At 47.3% G+C, this 26,625-nt stretch overlaps 1 protein-coding gene across 1 annotated transcript in view; it reads left to right on the forward strand.

Moving 5' to 3' along the window:
• Positions 1-26,625, forward strand: part of LOC147677733 (uncharacterized) — a 60,639-nt gene that overhangs the window by 24,147 nt on the left and 9,867 nt on the right. Inside the window, exon 2 of the mRNA XM_086945580.1 lies at positions 24,060-24,142. Within this exon, the coding sequence (XP_086801706.1) occupies positions 24,060-24,142 (83 nt within the window). The remainder of the gene's footprint in view (positions 1-24,059; positions 24,143-26,625) is intronic.

Here is a 26,625-nt window from a genome sequence, read left to right on the forward strand (position 1 = left end):
TGACGAATCCTAGCCCATAACGGTTGCGGTACAACATTGCCAAACAGCATGTCAATATCAGCAAGATTCATTACCGTAGCATCTACGAGCTGCGATAATTCTTTATAATACCCAGCAGGATTTTTGCGAGGGTCAGGCAGAGATTGCTTCACCTGTAGCACTTCAGAGCGTTTCCATGGGAGATGTATCCATACCCTCTGAAAGAACGGCAAGATCGGGGGGTTTGCCCCAGAATTACCTGGCATCCACACTGGTGGAACTTCTCGCATAGGAAACTGACCAGACTCATCTGGCTGTCTTTCAACATCTTCAACAAAGAGGGCTTGAGGTATAGGAGTGGGACGGAAAGATAGCAACCGTTCAACAGCACGTCGAACATTGGTATCCACTATCAGTCCAGTCGAGAACTGAAGCTGTAGGTCAGACAAAGCGGTCAGCACCTCGTCAGGTGCATCGGCCAATATCTGATCACGAAGAACCTTACACATTTCTTCGAACACGAATCTTTGAGTTGGTATACTGAATTGACAAAACGTATCGAGTACGACACGTGGTGGATTTCTAAGAGGATGTGTCATCCAACCCATCGCCATATTATATAGCGAAGCGCGTTCCCTGTTACCAGGAAGCTGACTACGTCTCTGAGGACCATCTAAACCAGCAGACCCAAGAACAGGTCCGAGAGAATGAAAGAAGCTAGCCGCAAGAGGAGAAGTACGACTACGAGTAGAGGGAGAAGTATAGGACACAGGACTAACAAGCGAAGGAGTAGAGACAGAAGCAACAGCAGGAGTTAACAGAGCAGGAGCAGTAGCGGGAGCAGGAGTATGTGGAAGCGGAGGGGCAGTAGGGGATAGCAACAGGCAGAGGAGCAGGAACAGTCGGAAGAACGGGTGCAGGTTGAGGAACAGGTGGAGGAAGAATAGGTGGAAGAATAGGTACAGGAGGAACCACAGGAGCTGCGGTACCCTGTACATACGGAGGTGGCGACTTCATAAGATAGGACATTAAAGGATCCTCAACTGCTTCTTCCTTCTTTTCCGACTCCGTAGGCAAAGCAGGATAACATTTATCTATAGTCATACGCTGTAGTCTATCAAACACTTCCTTTTCCTTAACCTCCTTATCACGCTGAAATTGCTCTGCTTTCTTTACAATGGTAGCAACACCATCTCTCTGATTTCGTTTAGTCTGTCTGATTTCTTTCTGTCGGGCTTCTTTACGCCACAACCGAAAGGCATCAAACATGGCCGGCCTTGACTTTTTCTCGAACAATTTAGCCTCTAGGTTATCTAAGATCGGGGTCTCAAAGCTACCATGAGGTGGCCAACTAAGGACACCGTCCTTCTTAGTATAGCGAATCCAATAATCATTAAAAGTAATCGGGCCTAGCCCATGTTTGCTGTACAGTTCATAAGTCGGAGTTCCAACCGGAGGTATCGGACACGAGTCCTCCAGTCGGGAATCCGCACCACAATGTCTGAAACAACTAAACAAAGTACTGCTGACATGCATCTTGCACACTAGCCGAGTTTCACAAACGTCAAGGGTTGCGGGATTTACCAAGTCCCAGCAAAAAGCAAAAACCCTCGGTTTTTGGCGGCTGCAGTCGTCAAACAACACAACGAAGTACCAAGAACCACAAATGCAATGCAACCATGCAACCACTAAGCAACCACAACCAAGAACTCTGGGAGCAACCCACAAATACTTAACTCAAAGATCGATGGCGTCACCAGGAAGGCCCGTCAGTCGTCTCGCTCTACCAGGGTCTACGCCTGGCGCCAAAACAGGTCTACAGTCAGGGCAGCAGTCCGTCGCAGCCGCCAGGAGGCGGGAATCTTCGCGGGAAAAGTCTTCGGGCCACTTGTTTCGACAACAGGATCGATGAAGCGGAGTGCACCTTCCCTCGGAGATTTCACACGAAGTTCCTCACGATCGTCGGGCTTGGACCGGTACCACTGATGCAGCCCCACATTGGGCGCCAACTGAAGGACTGGGTTTTTTAAGACCCAGCGGTGCCAGGGGACAACACCTGAAACCTTCGTGGGTAACCTGCTCCGGCGTACGAATCACAGAGACACGGGACACTTCCTTCGGCGTCAAAGATTCAAGTTTATTTACTGCAGGGAAACACAGAAGTCACAGGAAGTACAACGAGTGTAGTTCGGGGAGACTGCTTCAAATTGGTTCTGTGGATCGCTCCTTTTATACAGAATTCTCCCATAGGTTTACATAGCACACAAAGGTTTACAACCCAGTTCCCACAATTATCCCCGAGAGGGGTCGCTTTGGTCACTTTGATACTCATAAGGTCCGGAACATAAGTGTGGAAACATTTAGCAGTTCCCAACTGTAAAAACCCATCTTTCCATCATTAGTACATTCCAATCAGCAATAAAACAGATCGAAGAAGGAACAAGGACAGGTGCAGAGGAAGATGGAAACAGTGGGGAGATTGGAAAAGGGTGTAAAAGGGGAGGTATCGGGAAACACGAACTACAGGCATCAAAGGGACGTGCCTAATGAGATGCACGGCTGAGACAATAAACCCGGCACGGCGAGATGAGCCTCGAGCGGGGCCATCTGCCTTACAGTATCATCCCCCTCATCATAAAGACACTTACAAAGGACATGTGTCTTCCGCAAATATCTTGGGAGTCCCAGGGTCGCGAAGCGGACAACGTCCGTTCGCTGGCTACTTGAGGGCAAGAGACAAAATGGATGCCGTATCTAAGATGGAACCCGTGGGTACAGATGAAAAACCCACGTAACAAACGAACGGTTTAAGTTAGCACAGCGAAACTGCGCACACTTACTAAACTCGCCATTTGCGGTTCGTAGATACCAGACTCGACCATATTCGTGCGAGTCGAAAACACCACTTACAATTGTCACGGAACCTCACTGGTAGGCCCTAGGTACACCTATGCCCTGAGTTACAGGGTCTGATAAGGTGGCCCAGTACCAATTGGTAAATGCACCTAGGGTACACGTTGTAATTTAGAGAGAGAACAGCCAGGCTGTGGGTCTGATTGGCAGGCCCACAGCCAGAGAAAGTCGTAAACCAGTGAAACAAAAGCAAAAAATCTGGGTGATCATAGGATTGCAGACCATACTCTCCTACATGACCCCCCCCCCCCAAACTTTGGGACAATAAGCTAACCTTGACCAGGTGAGTCTTCTTGTTCTAAGTGGAAATATCTGGAGAGCCCATCGGCATTGCCATGATCAGTACCAGGTCTATGTTCCACTGTAAAGTCCATCCCCTGTAGGGAAATGGACCACCTAAGCAGTTTGGGGTTTTCACCCTTCATCTGATTTAGCCATAAGAGGGGCTTGTGGTCGGTCTGAATCTTGAAGTGAGTGCCAAACAAGTATGGCCTCAGCTTCTTCAGGGCCCACACCACAGCAAAGGCCTCCCTCTCAATAGCTGACCAATTCTTCTCTCTGGGGGTCAGCCTTCTGCTTATAAAAGCAATGGGCTGGTCTTGACCATCAAAATTCAGTTGAGATAGAACAGCTCCCACACCCAACTCAGAAGCATCTGTTTGGACAATGAATGGTTTGGAGTAGTCTGGACTCTTGAGGATAGGTGCTGTGCGCATGGCCTGCTTTAGGTCATCGAATGCATTTTGACAGCCTGCTGTCCACTGAACCTTTTTTGGCATTTTCTTACTTGTCAGTTCATTTAATGGAGTCACAATTGATCCATAGTTCCTGACAAACTTTCTGTAGTAACCAGTCAGGCCCAAGAAAGCTCGAACCTGAGTCTGGGTGGTTGGAGGAGCCCAGTCCCTGATTGACTGTATTTTGCTCTCCAGTGGCTGAACCTGGCCTCCACCCACAAGGTGGCCCAGGTATACAACCTGTGTCTGCCCTATCTGGCACTTGGTGGCCTTGATAGTGAGGCCTGCTGCTTGCAGAGCCTCTAACACTTTCCTCAGGTGGACCAGGTGATCCTCCCAGGTGGAGCTAAAGACAGCAATATCATCAAGATATGCTGCACAGAAGTCATCCAGCCAAGTGAGAACATGATTCACCAACCTTTGGAAGGTGGCAGGTGCATTTTGCAGACCAAAGGGAATTACCACAAATTGATAATGCCCACCAGGGGTTGAAAATGCTGTCTTGGGCTTGGCATCCTCAGCTAACCTGATTTGCCAATACCCAGCTGTCAGGTCAAATGTGCTTAAGTAGTTGGCAGAAGCCAATCTATCTATGAGCTCATCTGCCCTTGGTATTGGGTGGGCATCAGTCTTAGTGACTGCATTGAGACCCCTGTAGTCTACGCAGAACCTCATCTCTTTCTTACCACCCTGGGTATGAGGTTTTGGCACTAGAACTACTGGACTAGCCCAAGGGCTATCTGAGGGTTCAATGACTCCCAACTCCAACATTTTCTGCACTTCAGTTTTGATGCAGTCTCTAACATGATCAGGCTGCCTGTAGATTTTACTCTTGACTGGCAGGCTGTCACCAGTGTCAACCTCATGGGTGCACCAATTGGTCTGAGTGGGTGTCAGAGAGAACATATGTCTGAAAGACTGAAGAACCTGTTTACAGTCTTTCTGTTGATGTTCAGAGAGGCTGCCACAAAAGACAACACCATCGACTGACCCATCATCAGGATTCTGAGTGAGCAGGTCTGGGAGAGGGTCACTCTCTTCCTCCTGTCCCTCATCTATGGCCATGAGCAAGCTCATGTCCTTCCTGTCGACATATGCTTTGAGCCTGTTGACATGGAGCACCCTGTGGGGGCTCCTGGGAGTTCCAAGGTCCACCAGGTAGGTGACCTCTCCCTTTTGCTCAAGAATTGTGTGGGGCCCAGACCATTTGTCTTTGAGTGCTGCTGGGGCCACTGGCTCCAACACCCACACCTTCTGTCCAGGCTGGTAAACAGTCATGACAGCCTTTTGGTCATGCCAAGCTTTTTGTAGTTCTTGACTGGCCTTAAGGTTTTCAGATGCCTTCTCCATATACTCAGCCATCCTGGAGCGGAGACCAATTACATAGTCCACTATGTTGGTTGCAGGCTTTTTGAGAGGTCTCTCCCATCCTTCCTTCACCAAGCACAGGGGTCCTCTTACAGGATGCCCATACAAAAGTTCAAAAGGGCTGTAGCCAACCCCCTTCTGTGGGACCTCTCTGTAAGCAAACAGAAGGCAGGGAATCAGGACATCCCATCTACGCCTGAGCTTTTCAGGTAGTCCATGAATCATCCCTTTTAGGGTCCTGTTGAACCTTTCAACAAGCCCATTGCATTGTGGGTGATAGGGTGTGGTGAACTTGTAGTTGACACCACATTCCTTCCACATAGCAGTTAAGTAGCTTGACATGAAGTTTGCACCTCTGTCAGAGACAATCTCCTTAGGGAAGCCCACTCTGGAGAACACTCCAACTAGGGCCCTTGCCACTACAGGTGCTGTAGTGGTCCTAAGTGGAATAGCTTCAGGATACCTGGTGGCATGGTCCACTACCACCAGTATAAACTTGTGCCCTGATGCTGTCTGGGGTTCCATTGGACCAACAATGTCAATCCCCACTCTTTCAAATGGTACCCCCACCACAGGCATTGGTATAAGGGGGGCCTTTGTTGTGCCACCTGACTTACCACTGGCTTGGCAAGTGACACAGGAGCGACAAAACTCCTTGGTATCCTCATTCATGTGAGGCCAGTGAAAGTGTGAGACAAGCCTGTCCCAAGTCTTTGTCTGGCCTAAGTGACCTGCTAAGGGAATCTCATGGGCCAAGGTAAGGAGGAAACCTCTCTGAGACAAGGGGATAACCAGCCTCCTGGCCATGCCAGACTTGGGGTCTCTTGCCTCAGTGTACAGGAGTCCATCTTCCCAGTATACCTTGTGGGTACCTGTGGCGTTCCCAGCAGCCTCAGCAGCAGCCTGCTGTCTGAGGGGTTCAAGGGAAGGGCAGTCTAACTGGTCCTTCCCCAGGTCTTCCCTTGAGGGGCCACCTGAACCCAGAAATTCAACTTGATCAAGTTCGAACTCTTTAGGCTCAGTTTCCCTCAATTCCTGTAGGTCAGCCTCCTCTGAGACTTGATCCACAACCTGGGGCAAGGGGGAAGGCAATGCCTTAACCCTACTGCTCTTCTTCTTGGAAGGTGTCTGGTCCATTGTTCCAGGATCCAGCACCTGTTCAGTGGGGCATCTTCTGGCCTGTGACCTAGTCACAGCAAACACATGTGCTGGCAAGCCTAACATCTCCATGTGAGTCCTCTGCTCCACTTCTGACCATTGTGATGACCCCAAATCATTGCCCAACAAACAATCTACTGGGAGGTCTGAGCTAACAACAACCTTCTTTTGGCCATTTACCCCTCCCCAGGAGAAAGCAACAATTGCCATACTATGACTGGTAGTGACATTGCTTGCATTGGTCACCAGGAAATCTGTACCTGGCATGATCTGTCCAGGGTCCACAAAGTTAGGTGTCACCATTGTGACACTGGCACTAGTGTCCCTATAGTCCTGAGCCATTTTTCCATTTATCAAAGGTGTCTTCCTGTATTTGCCCAAAGTATTGGGACTTATATCAGGGGTTGTATCCACATCCCCTGTACAGACAAGGACAGCCTGAGTGAGTGTGCCAACTAAGTTGTCATACCCCTCAGAACCCAAGGTTAACCCAACTAAACCCTTGGGAGGTGCACTACCACTGCTGACTGTACTAGGGGGCACAGGTGCCTTGGGGGCTGCAGTGGCAGGAGTCTGCCCTCCTCCTTTCTTAGTGCACTCACTAAACCAGTGAGTTTTACTTTTGCAGTATTGGCACCACCTTTTAGATTGGCCTTCTTGATTCTTCTTTTTCTGGGGAGCCTGACCCCCACCCTCTTTGGGTTGTTGGGGACCTGTCGAAGACTTCTGGTCATTTTGTTCCCCCTTAGAATCTTTACCTTTCTGGTCTGCTTTCTTCTGACCACCTTGATTCTGGCCCTGGTTCTGCTTAACTCTTGTTCTGACCCATCTGTCTGCCTTCTTTCCCAATTCTTGGGGAGAGGTCAGATCTGAGTCAACAAGATGCTGATGCAACAACTGGTTCTGACAATTGTTTAAAATTTGTTCTCTCATGATCAAATTATACAATCCTGTGTAATCAGTAACCTTACTGCCCAGCAACCAGCCCTCCAAAGCCTTAGTGGCACAATCTACAAAGTCAGACCAATCATGAGACTGAGTTTTCTGGGTATCCCTGAACAGCAACCTGTACTGCTCAGTGGTTAGGCCAAACCCATCAATCAGTGTATTCTTCAGGACTTGGTAATTGTTAGCATCCTCCACTCTAGTAGTGAGGAGCTTATCTCTACCTTTACCTTCAAAGGAGAGCCACAAGATAGCTGCCCACTGACTCTGGGGGACACACTGTACAGTGCAAGCCCTCTCCAAAGCAGTAATCCATTTGTGGATGTCATCCCCTTGTTTAAAGGGGGGCACTATCTTATTCAGGTGCTTTGTATCAAAACTCCTTTCCCTATTGCTAGGTACAATGCTGCCACCAGTGGGTTTTGACCCACTCAATTCTTGCTCTCTAGCAAAGGCAAGTCTTTCTTTGGCCAGGGCAAGTTCTTCCCTTTCAATCCTCAGATTGACTTCCCTTTCCTTAGCTTCATAGATTCTCCTCTGAGGGGAGGTCATCCTCCTCAGAGCAGAGTTCTGAGAGCCATTGGTTTGAATGGATCTGCCAGAGCCTCTTGATAGAGACCTAACTCGTCCACTCCCAATGTTAAGCTGGCCTGAGAGGGGTCCCAGGGTTCTCCTAGTACCATTCTCATGCCTGCTTAAGTTGTCCCTAGTTAGCTGACTAACTACTTCTGGACCTTTGTCTGCCTCATCCCCAGATGTCTCCTGATCATCATCCTCCTCACCTGAGAGATGGATGAGATCTGGGTCACCCCTGGTTCCTTCTAGGGCTGGCATGTCCCCTTCTGGATGAGAAGAGCTAAGAAGTTTCTCAGCCTTTCTGGCATCATAAGTCTCTAAGAGACCAATCAGAAATGGGATTGTGGGGTTAGACCCCTGTTTTAGCTTCCTGGAGGTACACACTTGTCTCATCTCCTGGAAGCTAAGGGCTGCATATCTAGAAGAGGCCTGTGGAGGGTCCTCAACCACCAGAGGAGTCTCGGTAGACTCTCTGAGGTTAGACATGCTTCTAGTGTGGTGTAAGTGATGCACCTACCTACACTATGTGTTTGCCTACTGATCCCTTGCTAAGAGTTGCAGCCAAGGTGTGCTAAGCCTTGAGGAGCTGCAACAGCTGGTTCAGTAGAACTCAGAGTATTCTAAGCTAAGTTATATGTACCTGAAGTACTTATGTGATCTTTCAACAAGATATTCTTAGGATACGTGTGGTAAAACAACAGCAAGCTCAAATCCCACCGCTGCCACCAATGTGAGAAGGTTGCCTGATATGCAGTGCTCACTATTCTAGTGAACACTATGTATCAGTCCAGCAACCCTTATTGATGATTGGTTGTAAGTCAACCTTATAGACCAGCTATCCTAGTAGCGTGGATACGAGCAGTCTAAGGCTAAAGACTCGAGAGGGCGTGTTAAGCCAGCTGTTATACCACACATATACCCCTTGAACACCAAGTGAAAGGACACCACACAAGTGTTATGAAAATAAACAGTATATTTATTAAGAATCACAACAGCCCTGTACTCTTTATGAGGACAGGGTACTCAGCACAAAACAAAACTCTTACGAAAATACTTAAGTTAGCACAGTATATACAAATGCCCGAGGGGCACGGAAAACCATATACTCTGAAAGTGGAATGCGAAATTACTAGCAGGTAAGTACAGTACTAATAGGCTTTGGAATCGCTAGGACTTGACTATAGAATCGTGAGATTACTTCTAGGAGACCCAGGGGACTCGGGTGCAGAGTGTGCACTCTCACGCGTGATGCGAGACAAAGTCTATGGTAGCTAGTAAATGCAAAGTTAGTGTTCTCGGGCGAACCCGACCTGGTAGGAGGAAAACGAAAGTGGATTCTGACCCTTGGATAGTGAGGCTATGCTGGGGCACCGAAATGCTGAGTTTACCTAGCCCAGGGGCTGCAGCTGCATAGGTCTCAAAAGACGTCGGGAAACCTCGTAGACGGACCAGGAGCCTGGAAGAAAGATACTGGCAGGCGACCAGTGAAGAGAGTTCGAAGTGATCCAAGCCTGGATCTTGAAGATAGATGACACCTGAAAGCAGAGGGGACCAAGTTCGTGACTACTAGCCAGTAGTCAGGTGGCACCAGGAGGGCACCGGATGGTAGTCGCCTCGACTAGGTGAGTGGGTGACGCTGTGCTCTGCAGATCTCACGGACCAGGAGGCGTTGTCGGCGACCAGGATGGAGGAGCGAGCTGTCCCACGATGGATGAAGCTGTCGGCGTCGCTGGACCCAGGATTGGGCAACAAAGCCTTGGCAAATTCAAGCCCACGCGGTGGACTCAAAATGGCGTCTGGAGTGGACCAGGAGGGTCCGGGGTGCTCCTCTCTTGGAAGGGAGCAAGGGCCAGTCTGGAGCAACCAGACCAGCAGCAGTGATGTCGTCGGGCGTCGTTAAGAAGGCCACAAGCCAGCGGGCTAGTAGCCAAACAACGCGGTGAGCAGCAAAAAGCAGAAGGGCCCCACGCAGATCGTGGAGATGCTGGAGGGCTGATCTTCGGTGCTGGAGCTGCTCAGGGTCGGGGCTTCTCGGACCCCAAAGCACTCACCAGAGGGACACTCGGTGGGCTTGTAGTGAAGAAGTCGTGCAGTCTTGGCGATCGTCGGTCCCTCGAGGTCTCGTCGCACTCACGGTTCTCAGCTTGGCTGTAGAGGTGAGTAGAGGTCAGAGGTGCCAGGGAAGCCGGGTCTCGTCGAGCTGTGTCGTCGGATTCCTGAGGAAGGACTTGCAGCAGACCGCAGTGTTCTTGATGTTGCCTGCGGATGCAGGGTGACTACTCCTTAGCCACAAGGGAGAATCTTGAAGAAGAAATCTTGAAGTCCTTTCGCAGAAAGTCGTGTCTTGATTCCAAAGATGATCTAATTTGAACAGGGGGCCCGCTCCTATCTTTATACTAAGAAAAGGGGCTGACCCGGTGACTAGGTCCTGCCTATGGGTGGGACTAGGAGGGGGGTGGTTACACCCCTCTCCCATGCCGGACTTTCCCCAGGCCAGGGGCTGGTGTGCCCCTGGAACTGGTTCTGACCGGCCTATGCGTAGTGAGCACCGGGGTGCCACTCAGCAGTCACCTTCCTGTAAAGCCCTGCCTACCCAGGATACACAAAACCATGTCTGGGATGGTGCTAGCACCGCCCCGGACAGGAAACCCTTTGTCCAGGCTCCCCTAGCTGGAAGGACTACCAGCTTTTGGGGGTCAGACTCGTGTCTGTGGTGGCAGCATCCATTTTGTGGAGCTGAGGCTTCGTTTAACTTTAACCGGGGTTCACAGTTACATACATGTCGTGTCCCTCTAGAAGGGTGGAATGCTAACCCCGTCGCCAGAATTGGCGAGGGGTTAGTATTCCAATTCGTATGACACCTTACTCGACATGTTTTGATAAAGCAATACCAAAGATAGCATTTAACCGCAAGGATTATAATGCACTTAAGAGTATATGGTATGCGTTATCATGGAACAGCTATTAGGACTTGGTTCCGCAAGCTGCAGACAGGCTCAGCTCATGCCAGAGCACCATCTCACACGATTCCAAGCACTCTGCCTTCAGGATTGTCAAGGCCTGCCATAGGAGTGACTGATAGGAATCTGTGTGTCCATTTTTAGGTTTAGATATAGGTATACTATATCTACAGCAAAGGGTGATTACACGACTTTGCCCCAGCTGTCATGCAGCCAGTTTTGTCAAATTTAGGAGGCCAGCCAGGGGTGGCATAATACATGCTTCAGCCCCTGGTAGGCCCTAGGTACACCTATGCCCTGAGTTACAGGGTCTGATAAGGTGGCCCAGTACCAATTGGTAAATGCACCTAGGGTACACGTTGTAATTTAGAGAGAGAACAGCCAGGCTGTGGGTCTGATTGGCAGGCCCACAGCCAGAGAAAGTCGTAAACCAGTGAAACAAAAGCAAAAAATCTGGGTGATCATAGGATTGCAGACCATACTCTCCTACATGACCCCCCCCCCAAACTTTGGGACAATAAGCTAACCTTGACCAGGTGAGTCTTCTTGTTCTAAGTGGAAATATCTGGAGAGCCCATCGGCATTGCCATGATCAGTACCAGGTCTATGTTCCACTGTAAAGTCCATCCCCTGTAGGGAAATGGACCACCTAAGCAGTTTGGGGTTTTCACCCTTCATCTGATTTAGCCATAAGAGGGGCTTGTGGTCGGTCTGAATCTTGAAGTGAGTGCCAAACAAGTATGACCTCAGCTTCTTCAGGGCCCACACCAAGGCAAAGGCCTCCCTCTCAATAGCTGACCAATGCTTCTCTCTGGGGGTCAGCCTTCTGCTTATAAAAGCAATGGGCTGGTCTTGACCATCAAAATTCAGTTGAGATAGAACAGCTCCCACACCCAACTCAGAAGCATCTGTTTGGACAATGAATGGTTTGGAGTAGTCTGGACTCTTGAGGATAGGTGCTGTGCACATGGCCTGCTTTAGGTCATCGAATGCATTTTGACAGCCTGCTGTCCACTGAACCTTTTTTGGCATTTTCTTACTTGTCAGTTCATTTAATGGAGTCACAATTGATCCATAGTTCCTGACAAACTTTCTGTAGTAACCAGTCAGGCCCAAGAAAGCTCGAACCTGAGTCTGGGTGGTTGGAGGAGCCCAGTCCCTGATTGACTGTATTTTGCTCTCCAGTGGCTGAACCTGGCCTCCACCCACAAGGTGGCCCAGGTATACAACCTGTGTCTGCCCTATCTGGCACTTGGTGGCCTTGATAGTGAGGCCTGCTGCTTGCAGAGCCTCTAACACTTTCCTCAGGTGGACCAGGTGATCCTCCCAGGTGGAGCTAAAGACAGCAATATCATCAAGATATGCTGCACAGAAGTCATCCAGCCCAGTGAGAACATGATTCACCAACCTTTGGAAGGTGGCAGGTGCATTTTTCAGACCAAAGGGAATTACCACAAATTGATAATGCCCACCAGGGGTTGAAAATGCTGTCTTGGGCTTGGCATCCTCAGCTAACCTGATTTGCCAATACCCAGCTGTCAGGTCAAATGTGCTTAAGTAGTTGGCAGAAGCCAATCTATCTATAAGCTCATCTGCCCTTGGTATTGGGTGGGCATCAGTCTTAGTGACTGCATTGAGACCCCTGTAGTCTACGCAGAACCTCATCTCTTTCTTAAGACCCTGGGTGTGAGGTTTTGGCACTAGAACTACTGGACTAGCCCAAGGGCTATCTGAGGGTTCAATGACTCCCAACTCCAACATTTTCTGCACTTCAGTTTTGATGCAGTCTCTAACATGATCAGGCTGCCTGTAGATTTTACTCTTGACTGGCAGGCTGTCACCAGTGTCAACCTCATGGGTGCACCAATTGGTCTGAGTGGGTGTCAGAGAGAACATATGTCTGAAAGACTGAAGAACCTGTTTACAGTCTTTCTGTTGATGTTCAGAGAGGCTGCCACAAAAGACAACACCATCGACTGACCCATCATCAGGATTCTGAGTGAGCAGGTCTGGGAGAGGGTCACTCTCTTCCTCCTGTCCCTCATCTATGGCCATGAGCAAGCTCATGTCCTTCCTGTCGACATATGCTTTGAGCCTGTTGACATGGAGCACCCTGTGGGGGCTCCTGGGAGTTCCAAGGTCCACCAGGTAGGTGACCTCTCCCTTTTGCTCAAGAATTGTGTGGGGCCCAGACCATTTGTCTTTGAGTGCTGCTGGGGCCACTGGCTCCAACACCCACACCTTCTGTCCAGGCTGGTAAACAGTCATGACAGCCTTTTGGTCATGCCAAGCTTTTTGTAGTTCTTGACTGGCCTTAAGGTTTTCAGATGCCTTCTCCATATACTCAGCCATCCTGGAGCGGAGACCAATTACATAGTCCACTATGTTGGTTGCAGGCTTTTTGAGAGGTCTCTCCCATCCTTCCTTCACCAAGCACAGGGGTCCTCTTACAGGATGCCCATACAAAAGTTCAAAAGGGCTGTAGCCAACCCCCTTCTGTGGGACCTCTCTGTAAGCAAACAGAAGGCAGGGAATCAGGACATCCCATCTACGCCTGAGCTTTTCAGGTAGTCCATGAATCATCCCTTTTAGGGTCCTGTTGAACCTTTCAACAAGCCCATTGCATTGTGGGTGATAGGGTGTGGTGAACTTGTAGTTGACACCACATTCCTTCCACATAGCAGTTAAGTAGCTTGACATGAAGTTTGCACCTCTGTCAGAGACAATCTCCTTAGGGAAGCCCACTCTGGAGAACACTCCAACTAGGGCCCTTGCCACTACAGGTGCTGTAGTGGTCCTAAGTGGAATAGCTTCAGGATACCTGGTGGCATGGTCCACTACCACCAGTATAAACTTGTGCCCTGATGCTGTCTGGGTTTCCATTGGACCAACAATGTCAATCCCCACTCTTTCAAATGGTACCCCCACCACAGGCATTGGTATAAGGGGGGCCTTTGTTGTGCCACCTGACTTACCACTGGCTTGGCAAGTGACACAGGAGCGACAAAACTCCTTGGTATCCTCATTCATGTGAGGCCAGTGAAAGTGTGAGACAAGCCTGTCCCAAGTCTTTGTCTGGCCTAAGTGACCTGCTAAGGGAATCTCATGGGCCAAGGTAAGGAGGAAACCTTTCTGAGACAAGGGGATAACCAGCCTCCTGGCCATGCCAGACTTGGGGTCTCTTGCCTCAGTGTACAGGAGTCCATCTTCCCAGTATACCTTGTGGGTACCTGTGGCGTTCCCAGCAGCCTCAGCAGCAGCCTGTTGTCTGAGGGGTTCAAGGGAAGGGCAGTCTAACTGGTCCTTCCCCAGGTCTTCCCTTGAGGGGCCACCTGAACCCAGAAATTCAACTTGATCAAGTTCGAACTCTTTAGGCTCAGTTTCCCTCAATTCCTGTAGGTCAGCCTCCTCTGAGACTTGATCCACAACCTGGGGCAAGGGGGAAGGCAATGCCTTAACCCTACTGCTCTTCTTCTTGGAAGGTGTCTGGTCCATTGTTCCAGGATCCAGCACCTGTTCAGTGGGGCATCTTCTGGCCTGTGACCTAGTCACAGCAAACACATGTGCTGGCAAGCCTAACATCTCCATGTGAGTCCTCTGCTCCACTTCTGACCATTGTGATGACCCCAAATCATTGCCCAACAAACAATCTACTGGGAGGTCTGAGCTAACAACAACCTTCTTTTGGCCATTTACCCCTCCCCAGGAGAAAGCAACAATTGCCATACTATGACTGGTAGTGACATTGCTTGCATTGGTCACCAGGAAATCTGTACCTGGCATGATCTGTCCAGGGTCCACAAAGTTAGGTGTCACCATTGTGACACTGGCACTAGTGTCCCTATAGTCCTGAGCCATTTTTCCATTTATCAAAGGTGTCTTCCTGTATTTGCCCAAAGTATTGGGACTTATATCAGGGGTTGTATCCACATCCCCTGTACAGACAAGGACAGCCTGAGTGAGTGTGCCAACTAAGTTGTCATACCCCTCAGAACCCAAGGTTAACCCAACTAAACCCTTGGGAGGTGCACTACCACTGCTGACTGTACTAGGGGGCACAGGTGCCTTGGGGGCTGCAGTGGCAGGAGTCTGCCCTCCTCCTTTCTTGGTGCACTCACTAAACCAGTGAGTTTTACTTTTGCAGTATTGGCACCACCTTTTAGATTGGCCTTCTTGATTCTTCTTTTTCTGGGGAGCCTGACCCCCACCCTCTTTGGGTTGTTGGGGACCTGTCGAAGACTTCTGGTCATTTTGTTCCCCCTTAGAATCTTTACCTTTCTGGTCTGCTTTCTTCTGACCACCTTGATTCTGGCCCTGGTTCTGCTTAACTCTTGTTCTGACCCATCTGTCTGCCTTCTTTCCCAATTCTTGGGGAGAGGTCAGATCTGAGTCAACAAGATGCTGATGCAACAACTGGTTCTGACAATTGTTTAAAATTTGTTCTCTCATGATCAAATTATACAATCCTGTGTAATCAGTAACCTTACTGCCCAGCAACCAGCCCTCCAAAGCCTTAGTGGCACAATCTACAAAGTCAGACCAATCCTGAGACTGAGTTTTCTGGGTATCCCTGAACAGCAACCTGTACTGCTCAGTGGTTAGGCCAAACCCATCAATCAGTGTATTCTTCAGGACTTGGTAATTGTTAGCATCCTCCACTCTAGTAGGTTCAAAGGTTTTTTATTTGCATAATTAGTTAAAATTATTACAAAATTCGCATAATAAAATAACGATACAAAATTTATTTAAAAAAATTACTAAAATTGTTGTCTCTCGGCTATTGTTTTGTTTGGGGGCGGGGCTTGTGAGGTCCTAGGGTTGAGCTGGCCCTGTTTGCCCACGAACTGGATGGTCCTCATATTCTATTAGGTCTAAAAGTTTTCTTGCTTCTGCCAAGAATTTGACTCCACGGCATACTAGGATTATGTTGGAACCACCGAGCCAGCTTGTGACTGCGTGTCTGCAGGATCGAATGTTGAGAGCATTAAAGATGGGTTGCAATAAGAGTCGTCTCTGACTTATCAGGGCCGGACATAAGCAGAAAAGGTGGACAAGTGTTTCGGTGTTGTACCCACAAAGGCGACATTGATTCGTCTGGTGTGATGATTTCCAGGACGGTAGTAAATCCTTTGTGACATGCATCCCCATCCGATAGGCTGTAAAATACTTTTTTAGGTGACCACTGAAGTGGGATGTTAGATATGTGTGTGTTTTTGGGGTTGTGAAGCTGTTCAGGATGGTCCAGGCATGCCGCCGTTTTGCCAATAACTCTTTGTCCTCAAAAAAAGATTTCCATTTTGCTGCCGTATTGGCTGATTTTTTTAGACTTACTTTATCTGTCCCTGATTTCCAAGCGACTGCTAGCTCTAACTTTTCCACGCAGAATGTCAAATACTTTCCCCAATTGTTCATGGATTCAGTTTCCCCTCGTTTTTTAATTTCCTCCCAGCTTAGCCAGTCCAAGGAGTCTGGATCTGCAGATCTAAGTTTGTGGCAGAAGTTCACGAAGCCGCTCATGCTCCGGAACTTCTGATTTTGCAGTCCAAATTCGAGCCTGACTTGTGCGGCTGAAGCAGATTTGGGAAGATTGAAGACCGCTTTATAAATTTTAATTTGTAGTTCATTCAAAAGGTCCACCTCCTTACCGCACCACGTGACTAAGCCATAAGATAAAGTGGGCATAATCTGTGCAGCCATTGTTTTTAATAAATGATTGTAGTTGGGGCAGTCCATTTTTTCCTTTAGAGAGCGATACGCGAAGATTAAAGATTGTACTTTTGCTTTGAGTGCTATTTTGTGGTCCTTATAATTTGCTCCTTTTGTTATTGTAATGCCCAAGTACTTATAATGTTCTTGTTCTTTCACTGGTGCCCCTTGGGCCATCCATTTGTACTTTAGGTTTTGCCGGTCAACTAGGCGGACCACTTTAGTTTTCTCTTTGTTAAGTGCTAGGCCTTCCCGTTCTAGGTACAGAGTTAATTTATTAATAGCTGTTTGTAAGCCAATAGGTGTCTTGCTCAATAATACAATATCGTCGGCATATTGTAAATAGAAGGTCATCCTCCTCAGAGCAGAGTTCTGAGAGCCATTGGTTTGAATGGATCTGCCAGAGCCTCTTGATAGAGACCTAACTCGTCCACTCCCAATGTTAAGCTGGCCTGAGAGGGGTCCCAGGGTTCTCCTAGTACCATTCTCATGCCTGCTTAAGTTGTCCCTAGTTAGCTGACTAACTACTTCTGGACCTTTGTCTGCCTCATCCCCAGATGTCTCCTGATCATCATCCTCCTCACCTGAGAGATGGATGAGATCTGGGTCACCCCTGGTTCCTTCTAGGGCTGGCATGTCCCCTTCTGGATGAGAAGAGCTAAGAAGTTTCTCAGCCTTTCTGGCATCATAAGTCTCTAAGAGACCAATCAGAAATGGGATTGTGGGGTTAGACCCCTGTTTTAGCTTCCTGGAGGTACACACTTGTCTCATCTCCTGGAAGCTAAGGGCTGCATATCTAGAAGAGGCCTGTGGAGGGTCCTCAACCACCAGAGGAGTCTCAGTAGACTCTCTGAGGTTAGACATGCTTCTAGTGTGGTGTAAGTGATGCACCTACCTACACTATGTGTTTGCCTACTGATCCCTTGCTAAGAGTTGCAGCCAAGGTGTGCTAAGCCTTGAGGAGCTGCAACAGCTGGTTCAGTAGAACTCAGAGTATTCTAAGCTAAGTTATATGTACCTGAAGTACTTATGTGATCTTTCAACAAGATATTCTTAGGATACGTGTGGTAAAACAACAGCAAGCTCAAATCCCACCGCTGCCACCAATGTGAGAAGGTTGCCTGATATGCAGTGCTCACTATTCTAGTGAACACTATGTATCAGTCCAGCAACCCTTATTGATGATTGGTTGTAAGTCAACCTTATAGACCAGCTATCCTAGTAGCGTGGATACGAGCAGTCTAAGGCTAAAGACTCGAGAGGGCGTGTTAAGCCAGCTGTTATACCACACATATACCCCTTGAACACCAAGTGAAAGGACACCACACAAGTGTTATGAAAATAAACAGTATATTTATTAAGAATCACAACAGCCCTGTACTCTTTATGAGGACAGGGTACTCAGCACAAAACAAAACTCTTACGAAAATACTTAAGTTAGCACAGTATATACAAATGCCCGAAGGGCACGGAAAACCATATACTCTGAAAGTGGAATGCGAAATTACTAGCAGGTAAGTACAGTACTAATAGGCTTTGGAATCGCTAGGACTTGACTATAGAATCGTGAGATTACTTCTAGGAGACCCAGGGGACTCGGGTGCAGAGTGTGCACTCTCACGCGTGATGCGGGACAAAGTCTATGGTAGCTAGTAAATGCAAAGTTAGTGTTCTCGGGCGAACCTGACCTGGTAGGAGGAAAACGAAAGTGGATTCTGACCCTTGGATAGTGAGGCTATGCTGGGGCACCGAAATGCTGAGTTTACCTAGCCCAGGGGCTGCAGCTGCATAGGTCTCAAAAGACGTCGGGAAACCTCGTAGACGGACCAGGAGCCTGGAAGAAAGATACTGGCAGGCGACCAGTGAAGAGAGTTCGAAGTGATCCAAGCCTGGATCTTGAAGATAGATGACACCTGAAAGCAGAGGGGACCAAGTTCGTGACTACTAGCCAGTAGTCAGGTGGCACCAGGAGGGCACCGGATGGTAGTCGCCTCGACTAGGTGAGTGGGTGACGCTGTGCTCTGCAGATCTCACGGACCAGGAGGCGTTGTCGGCGACCAGGATGGAGGAGCGAGCTGTCCCACGATGGATGAAGCTGTCGGCGTCGCTGGACCCAGGATTGGGCAACAAAGCCTTGGCAAATTCAAGCCCACGCGGTGGACTCAAAATGGCGTCTGGAGTGGACCAGGAGGGTCCGGGTTGCTCCTCTCTTGGAAGGGAGCAAGGGCCAGTCTGGAGCAACCAGACCAGCAGCAGTGATGTCGTCGGGCGTCGTTAAGAAGGCCACAAGCCAGCGGGCTAGTAGCCAAACAACGCGGTGAGCAGCAAAAAGCAGAAGGGCCCCACGCAGATCGTGGAGATGCTGGAGGGCTGATCTTCGGTGCTGGAGCTGCTCAGGGTCGGGGCTTCTCGGACCCCAAAGCACTCACCAGAGGGACACTCGGTGGGCTTGTAGTGAAGAAGTCGTGCAGTCTTGGCGATCGTCGGTCCCTCGAGGTCTCGTCGCACTCACGGTTCTCAGCTTGGCTGTAGAGGTGAGTAGAGGTCAGAGGTGCCAGGGAAGCCGGGTCTCGTTGAGCTGTGTCGTCGGATTCCTGAGGAAGGACTTGCAGCAGACCGCAGTGTTCTTGATGTTGCCTGCGGATGCAGGGTGACTACTCCTTAGCCACAAGGGAGAATCTTGAAGAAGAAATCTTGAAGTCCTTTCGCAGAAAGTCGTGTCTTGATTCCAAAGATGATCTAATTTGAACAGGGGGCCCGCTCCTATCTTTATACTAAGAAAAGGGGCTGACCCGGTGACTAGGTCCTGCCTATGGGTGGGACTAGGAGGGGGGTGGTTACACCCCTCTCCCATGCCGGACTTTCCCCAGGCCAGGGGCTGGTGTGCCCCTGGAACTGGTTCTGACCGGCCTATGCGTAGTGAGCACCGGGGTGCCACTCAGCAGTCACCTTCCTGTAAAGCCCTGCCCACCCAGGATACACAAAACCATGTCTGGGATGGTGCTAGCACCGCCCCGGACAGGAAACCCTTTGTCCAGGCTCCTTTCGCTGGAAGGACTCCCAGCTGCAGGGGGTCAGACTTGTGTCTGTGGTGGCAGCATCCATTTTGTGGAGCTGAGGCTTCGTTTAACTTTAACCGGGGTTCACAGTTACATACATGTCGTGTCCCTCTAGAAGGGTGGAATGCTAACCCCGTCGCCAGAATTGGCGAGGGGTTAGTATTCCAATTCGTATGACACCTTACTCGACATGTTTTGATAAAGCAATACCAAAGATAGCATTTAACCGCGAGGATTATAATGCACTTAAGAGTATATGGTATGCGTTATCATGGAACAGCTATTAGGACTTGGTTCCGCAAGCTGCAGACAGGTTCAGCTCATGCCAGAGCACCATCTCACACGATTCCAAGCACTCTGCCTTCAGGATTGTCAAGGCCTGCCATAGGAGTGACTGATAGGAATCTGTGTGTCCATTTTTAGGTTTAGATATAGGTATACTATATCTACAGCAAAGGGTGATTACACGACTTTGCCCCAGCTGTCATGCAGCCAGTTGTGTCAAATTTAGGAGGCCAGCCAGGGGTGGCATAATACATGCTTCAGCCCCTGGTAGGCCCTGGGTACACCTATGCCCTGAGTTACAGGGTCTGATAAGGTGGCCCAGTACCAATTGGTAAATGCACCTAGGGTACACGTTGTAATTTAGAGAGAGAACAGCCAGGCTGTGGGTCTGATTGGCAGGCCCACAGCCAGAGAAAGTCGTAAACCAGTGAAACAAAAGCAAAAAATCTGGGTGATCATAGGATTGCAGACCCTACTCTCCTACAGTCCTGCAATATGGACATTTGAACTTGCCTCCCGAATGCATGAACATCTTAAAAGAGGCTAAGAGACCTTCCACGAGAGCGTCCTATGTGTTAAAGTGGAAAAGGTTTTACTTGTGGTGTAGGGATCATCACTTAGATCAGACTAAAGGGCAGGAGGACATCGTCTTACCATACCTCCTTTCCCTGGCAACTGCTGTTTTAAGGTACACTTCTATTAGAGTGCATTTGTCAGCCATTGTAGCATACAGAAAGTCACCTGATCAGATGTCTTTCTTTCAGGTTCCAGTGGTTAAGGACTTCCTCCAGAGGTTGAAGAAAGTGTATCCCCCTGTGCGAAATCCTTCTCCTCCTTGGGAATTAAACCTGGTTCTATCCGGGTTAGTGTCACCTCCTTTCGAGCCCATCCACAAGGCCTCCTTGCAACATCTCTCTTGGAAGGCAGCCTTTTTGGTGGCGATTACCTCTGCGCGCAGAGTAAGTGAGATACAAGCGCTCTGTGCGAAGGAACCATATACTGTTTTCCACCACAACAGAGTAGTCCTAAGGGCTCATCTATCTTTCTTGCTTAAGGTCATCTCTGATTTTCATATAAATCAGTCTATTTCCCTCCCTTCTTTTTTTCCAAATCCTACGACCCCAGCCGAGCGGTCACTTCACTCCTTAGATCTTAAGAGAGTGCTAAAGTTTTATTTGGCAAAGACTAAAGGGATTAGGAAAACGGACCAACTGTTTGTGAACTATGGTTCTATGAGAACAGGTTTTCCAGCGGCCAAGAGGTCCATCTCCAGATGGATTGTCTCTTGCATTAAATTAGCCTATCAGCTTGCAGGCAAGCCTTTGTTGATGTCTCCAAAAGCGCATTCCACTAGAGGGAAGGCTGCTACAGTAGCTTTCTTGCATGACATTCCAATGTCAGAAATATGCAAGGCTGCAACCTGGAAATCGGTTCATACCTTTACGAGGCATTACTGCCTCAAGTCTGATTCCAGGGCCGATACTCAAGTAGGGCAAGCCTCCTTGAGGAATCTGTTTGGGTAGTCTATAGTCTACTCAGATTTGTGATGAGATTACTGTCTTATCATTCCTTTGCCCGCAGGGAAGAGGAGAGGCTCGCTATTCTATTCTAATGGTTATGACTATTGATGAGGATCCCCTGGAAGAGAAGGATTAGTTACTTACCTGTAATCCTAGTTCTCTTCCAGGGGTATCCTCATCAAAGTCATAAGCAACCCTCCCGCCTCCCCGGGCAAAGGATACTCTTTAATAAGGAGATATTGTTAACCTATTTGTTATTGGGTTTGTTTTTCAGTCTCCGAAAAGAACAACTGACCTAACTGTCACCCCTGGGGCATGATGGGATACAGGGGGTCATGGGTGCCTTAAAGGCACGGTGTCAGTTTATTGCTATTCAGCTACAGGTTAGCTTTTCAGTCTTTTTAGACTGTGTGTTTGCAATGCAGCCTGGGAGCTTCCTATGCTTCCAGTGAGTTATGAGAATTTCTACTGCTTTCTAAGCATTAAAACAGTTTCTAACCAATCTTTGGTGTTGTTTCTCATGTTTCTAATGCTTATTATTACATGTATGGTGGAAATTATTCACAGCATATTTCAGCTCTGATGTTATTTGGCTGCTATTGCATGTTTTTTATATATATATGTGTAGTAATTGGGTCCACGCTTGTAGGTAGTTCTCAAGTAGATTTATTGAGCAGTAAGGTTATGGGAAGTACAAGCTCAATTGGAGACCATAGAGAGGCCTAGGGGAGACCTAAGGGGAACCCAAGGGAGACCCCACCAGGAGCATCCATCTAGGTGCTCAGCCCATCCAACTGTCACTACCTAGGCAGAACACCAACATTCTGACAGCTGCACTTATGAACATTCCATAGATGGTAGAAGGGCATCACATTGAGAATAGCAGGATACTACATATCCCCTTTTCTTATACAGAAAACAAAAGTTAGAAACAGCATATAAGAAACAGAGAAATGAAAACAAGAAAAGTAAGTAAAAGAAGAAAAGAAACAGCGAAAGGGGAACACCAGTCAGAAGCAAAGCAACAAAAGCAAAGCAACAAGAGAAATAGAGAAACACGCAAGAAATAGAAATTAAACAAAGAAACCAAAGAGAAATCAAGAAATAGGAATAGAAGAATGGAACCAAACATACAAGCCATCCTCCCTTCTTACACAGCAGAAAAGAATAGAAGAAAATACGAAAAACAACTCCAACGCACACCTACTGGCCAGAACAGGAATGAATGGAGATTGAAAAGAAAATATAGATCCCAAAAGAAAAGCAGAATAGGAAGATTAAAACAGAAAAGAAGATGAGGAATTATTAGGGAGAAACCTCATCAAAACACCATTAACCTTAAACAAAATACAAATCAGTAATGCAAAGGTAATAGTGCGAGAAAAATTAATCAAGATACGATAAAACAGAACATATTTAGCTATAAATGCATGAAAGCACTTAAAACCAAACTCAAACTAAATATGATAATAAAACCAAATCTCATTTGCACAGTGCATGAGACTAAGAACAGAACTTACAAGTGTTGCAAGTATCAAGATACAAAACTGTGAAGGTACACAGCAGATATAAGTAGAACTTAAGACAAGAAAAGTAAAAGACTTTAAACTTTTCAATAAATTCCATCAAAAATTCGCACCTACAAAATTTATGTGGGGTCCATGTGTGGACTAATGTAGTGCTGTTAGAAACTAAAAGGACTATAATCCTCAGCAAAACACAGATAAACAAAAATTGGAGTGATCTGTGTATAGACACTAGATGTGCACAGTTATAAACTAAAGGGAGTATAACCCTATACAAACTACAGACAAACTAAAACCAGTGAAATCTGTGTATGGACAACAGACGTGCACTACAGAAAACTAAAGACGACTAAAACCCTACCCAACACAGAAAAATGACATGTCGTATTACAAGTACAGCCAAAGTAGTAAAGAACACAGCTGTATTTTTAAACAAAGGTTGGATACCAACTCAAGTTACACTAATTAAAGTGCAATGAAGATTAAGTCACTGCAACAACAAAACAACTGCCTAGAAGAATAAAAGCCACACTGTGAAAAACATAGACAACAAAGACCAGGCACATAAACAGAGGAACCAGTGAAAGAGTGTGCACACCACCCAACACTGAGGATAAACTAGGATAAGAAGACCAGCTCCCACACACCACTAAACGTGCCCAAACAACACCAAAATACAACAACTCGCCTAAATACCACAAACACAGGCAGCTAATGGCAGTGAACGTTATAACAGGCACATCACCAACCAGAAAGATAATAAATGAAAGCTAAAATGCTGTCAAATGGCAACTATTCATTGTGCACACCAAAACTAAGACAGGTCTGTAACATAACTGCAACACAAATAAATAAATAAAAAAAACATTAGCTCCGGTGAGCGATCTCTCACCCGGGGTCTTCGTACTAAGCTGTGCACGGTCATCACCGAATGTTCCCACAAGATGAGAGGACTGGACTCGTCGTTTTCCCACTCTTCAGTTGTGTTTAAAATGCCACACTTGAGTGATATAAATCTCCGGACTGGGCAGGGACAAAGAATTGTTATCTTCCTTAAGCCCATGCTTCCAAGGTCACAGACAAGAATTCTGTACAGCAAGCAAAGTGGGAGACAAAGCGCAAAGATAACTGTTCCCCAGTCAGCTCCAGACAGGCAGTGTTCAAGTGTGACGAACAGAAACTTGACCCCTGATCCCGACGTTTTCCGGACGCACGAAGATGAAGTGCTAAGGGGACCAGGAAGAATCACCAACTGACACCTCAATGACGCATGCAGTACAATCACCAACTCCCCTTGAGTGTTCCATTGCGTCATCATAATCATTAGGAGCCAGCACGATGAAGAGCTCCCAGAGCAACAGACTTCTCTCGAGGATCATCATGCGCCAGAGACCAAGACACAGCAGGCAGGTGAGCGTGAGTCACGTTACAGTTAACTGTCGTAGACGGTGTAAAACGTTAAAATAAAATATTCAAAAACTCACTGTCAATGTAAATTTAAATCCGTACCTTCCGTGTTAGAGCTGAAGACAAAACAAAACATTTGCGTGCTAGCTTCTGTAATTCCTGCTGCCATAAAATAACTTCCAGTAGATGGCAGTGACACAGTGCTCACGATAACAAAACTGCTTGTGAAGATCGTAGCATGAATATGAAGGCAGTGAATCAGCACACAGAGATTGAAGAAGTGTTGCAGGAGCAGACAAAACGTTGGCAGTTCAACAACACTTAACTGCTCATTAGTGAGTCACTCGACTGCTATTTTACAAATAAACGACTTAAGCAGAAATAGGCTGAAGTATTAAGACAAGCTATGTTTAAATCCTTGTAGTCTCATCTTTAAAATAGTCAGACAAAGTGCGGTCAGCTTAACTGTCGCTACAGAAAGGTGTGTACCTTGCTTCTTGACAGTTGACAGGACTTCATAAGAAAAACACACTATTACCCAGGCAGTGTGTAGAGGCTTGACACAGCACAGGATGAGGCAAGGCTTGTAATTACAAAGCAATTCAGTGGCTCCAGCTTGTTGCGAGAAAGGCTACAGTCAGAGAATTGACTCACCAGACGCTTGAACAACTGGCAGACTGCTGAGGGCGACTGATGGCAGGTCACTGGTGGGGTCACGATGCCAGTTGGGGTGCCTTGATTACGTTTCAGAAAATCTTGTGTCATTAACTTGCTTGTAGTCCATTTAGAGATGACAGAAATAGGTTCTTTCAGTATCGTCGCCAAAATAATGTAGTAATTGGGTCCACACTTGTAGGTAGTTCTCAAGTAGATTTATTGAGCATTAAGGTTATGGGAAGTACAAGCTCAATTGGAGACCATAGAGAGGCCTAGGGGAGACCTAAGGGGAACCCAAGGGAGACCCCACCTGGAGCATCTATCTAGGTGCTCAGCCCATCCAACTGTCACTACCTAGGCAGAACACCAACATTCTGACAGCTGCACTTATGAACATTCCATAGATGGTAGAAGGGCATCACATTGAGAATAGTAGGATTTATTTATATATATGTATATATATGTGGGGCACATATAATATAGTGTTTCCGGGGTCCCGCACATGGGCGGAAATATTCTAATGCTTATGACTTTGATGAGGATACCCCTGGAAGAGAACTAGGATTACAGGTAAGTAACTAATCCTAACAGTTTCTGGAAGGATTTTGCCTTATTAGTACCAGTGTAACATACAAATGCAGCAGTGAGAAGGGTGACCAGTTAACCTTTACAATAGGCCATCCACTCCGCAGCAACACAAGTCACATTTTATATTAACTTTTGATATGTTTGAGCTACAAACAATTTATTAGTTTAAATGGTCAGATCATGCAGCAGATCTTTAATTATGAGGCAAATATGGCAGAGCCATAATTTTAGAGAAAACATTTGCAAACTAGGATATTTTGTCATTCATGTTTGAACTGCTGTTGTTGAGAAAAGGGTGAAGTGCTGATGACAGAAACTCCATGGCTCGGAGACAAAGTGCTTGTGTTTCCACATTTTATCATATTTGGTACATTCTGTGATTAGAAGCATATCCCACTTTGTGAATATATTTTAATGTCAATAACTCATTATAACCTTAAATAATCATGTGTATCCATTGGTTGATTAAACTGGGCAGTGAAATGCCAAACAAATACTAAAAATTGGCATGCCTGTGCATTCTAGCCACACCTCTGGCTCCACCCACGGATCCAATCCTTGGGTTATTCCCGCCCTCTGAGTCTCCGTCCACTGTTCCACTACTTTTTTCCCCCCACTTCGACCACTGTGTAAGACTCAGCATCCCTGAACCTGTGATGAGGTGCAGCTGCGGGCGCCGCATGTGCCACACATCTACGGTGCCGGGCTTCAGCATAAGGGAGCTGGCCATTATTGTATCCCTAAATGTGCGCAAGATGTCAGTTTGACATTGACTAGACGTAGAGGGACTCTAAGTTTCTTTTCAAAAATATAGCTAACATTTGGACCTATACATTTTATTTTGTATAAATTAATTGAATGTGTGTAAAATGTAGCAATGCCCGGGGAATTCTAGTAAAGGGAGCACCAACTGTCAAATCACTAGCGTTTGTGATTGCGGCATTATTTATCACTAACTTTGACGTTGTGCTTTAACTTTGGATAAACGTTATTATGAATTCTAGCACCAAGAAGCCAATATTGGTAAATATGTGTGCTACAAATAATCCCTAACATACACTGTGTCTGTGCATACAGTATTATAATCTGGTGCTTTAATCATAGGCTGTTTTAAAGTATTCTGATAAAAACCGAATCGTGCTGAAAACAGCCTTGATTGGTGTTGGATCGAGGACCCAGAAGTCTGCACACTTAGCAGACAGAGATAAAGCACCTTGTCAGAAAGTTTAGCGTTTTCCCTA

The sequence above is a fragment of the Lissotriton vulgaris genome, chromosome 12 (assembly GCF_964263255.1).
Source record: "Lissotriton vulgaris chromosome 12, aLisVul1.2, whole genome shotgun sequence".
Lineage (NCBI taxonomy): Eukaryota > Metazoa > Chordata > Amphibia > Caudata > Salamandridae > Lissotriton > Lissotriton vulgaris.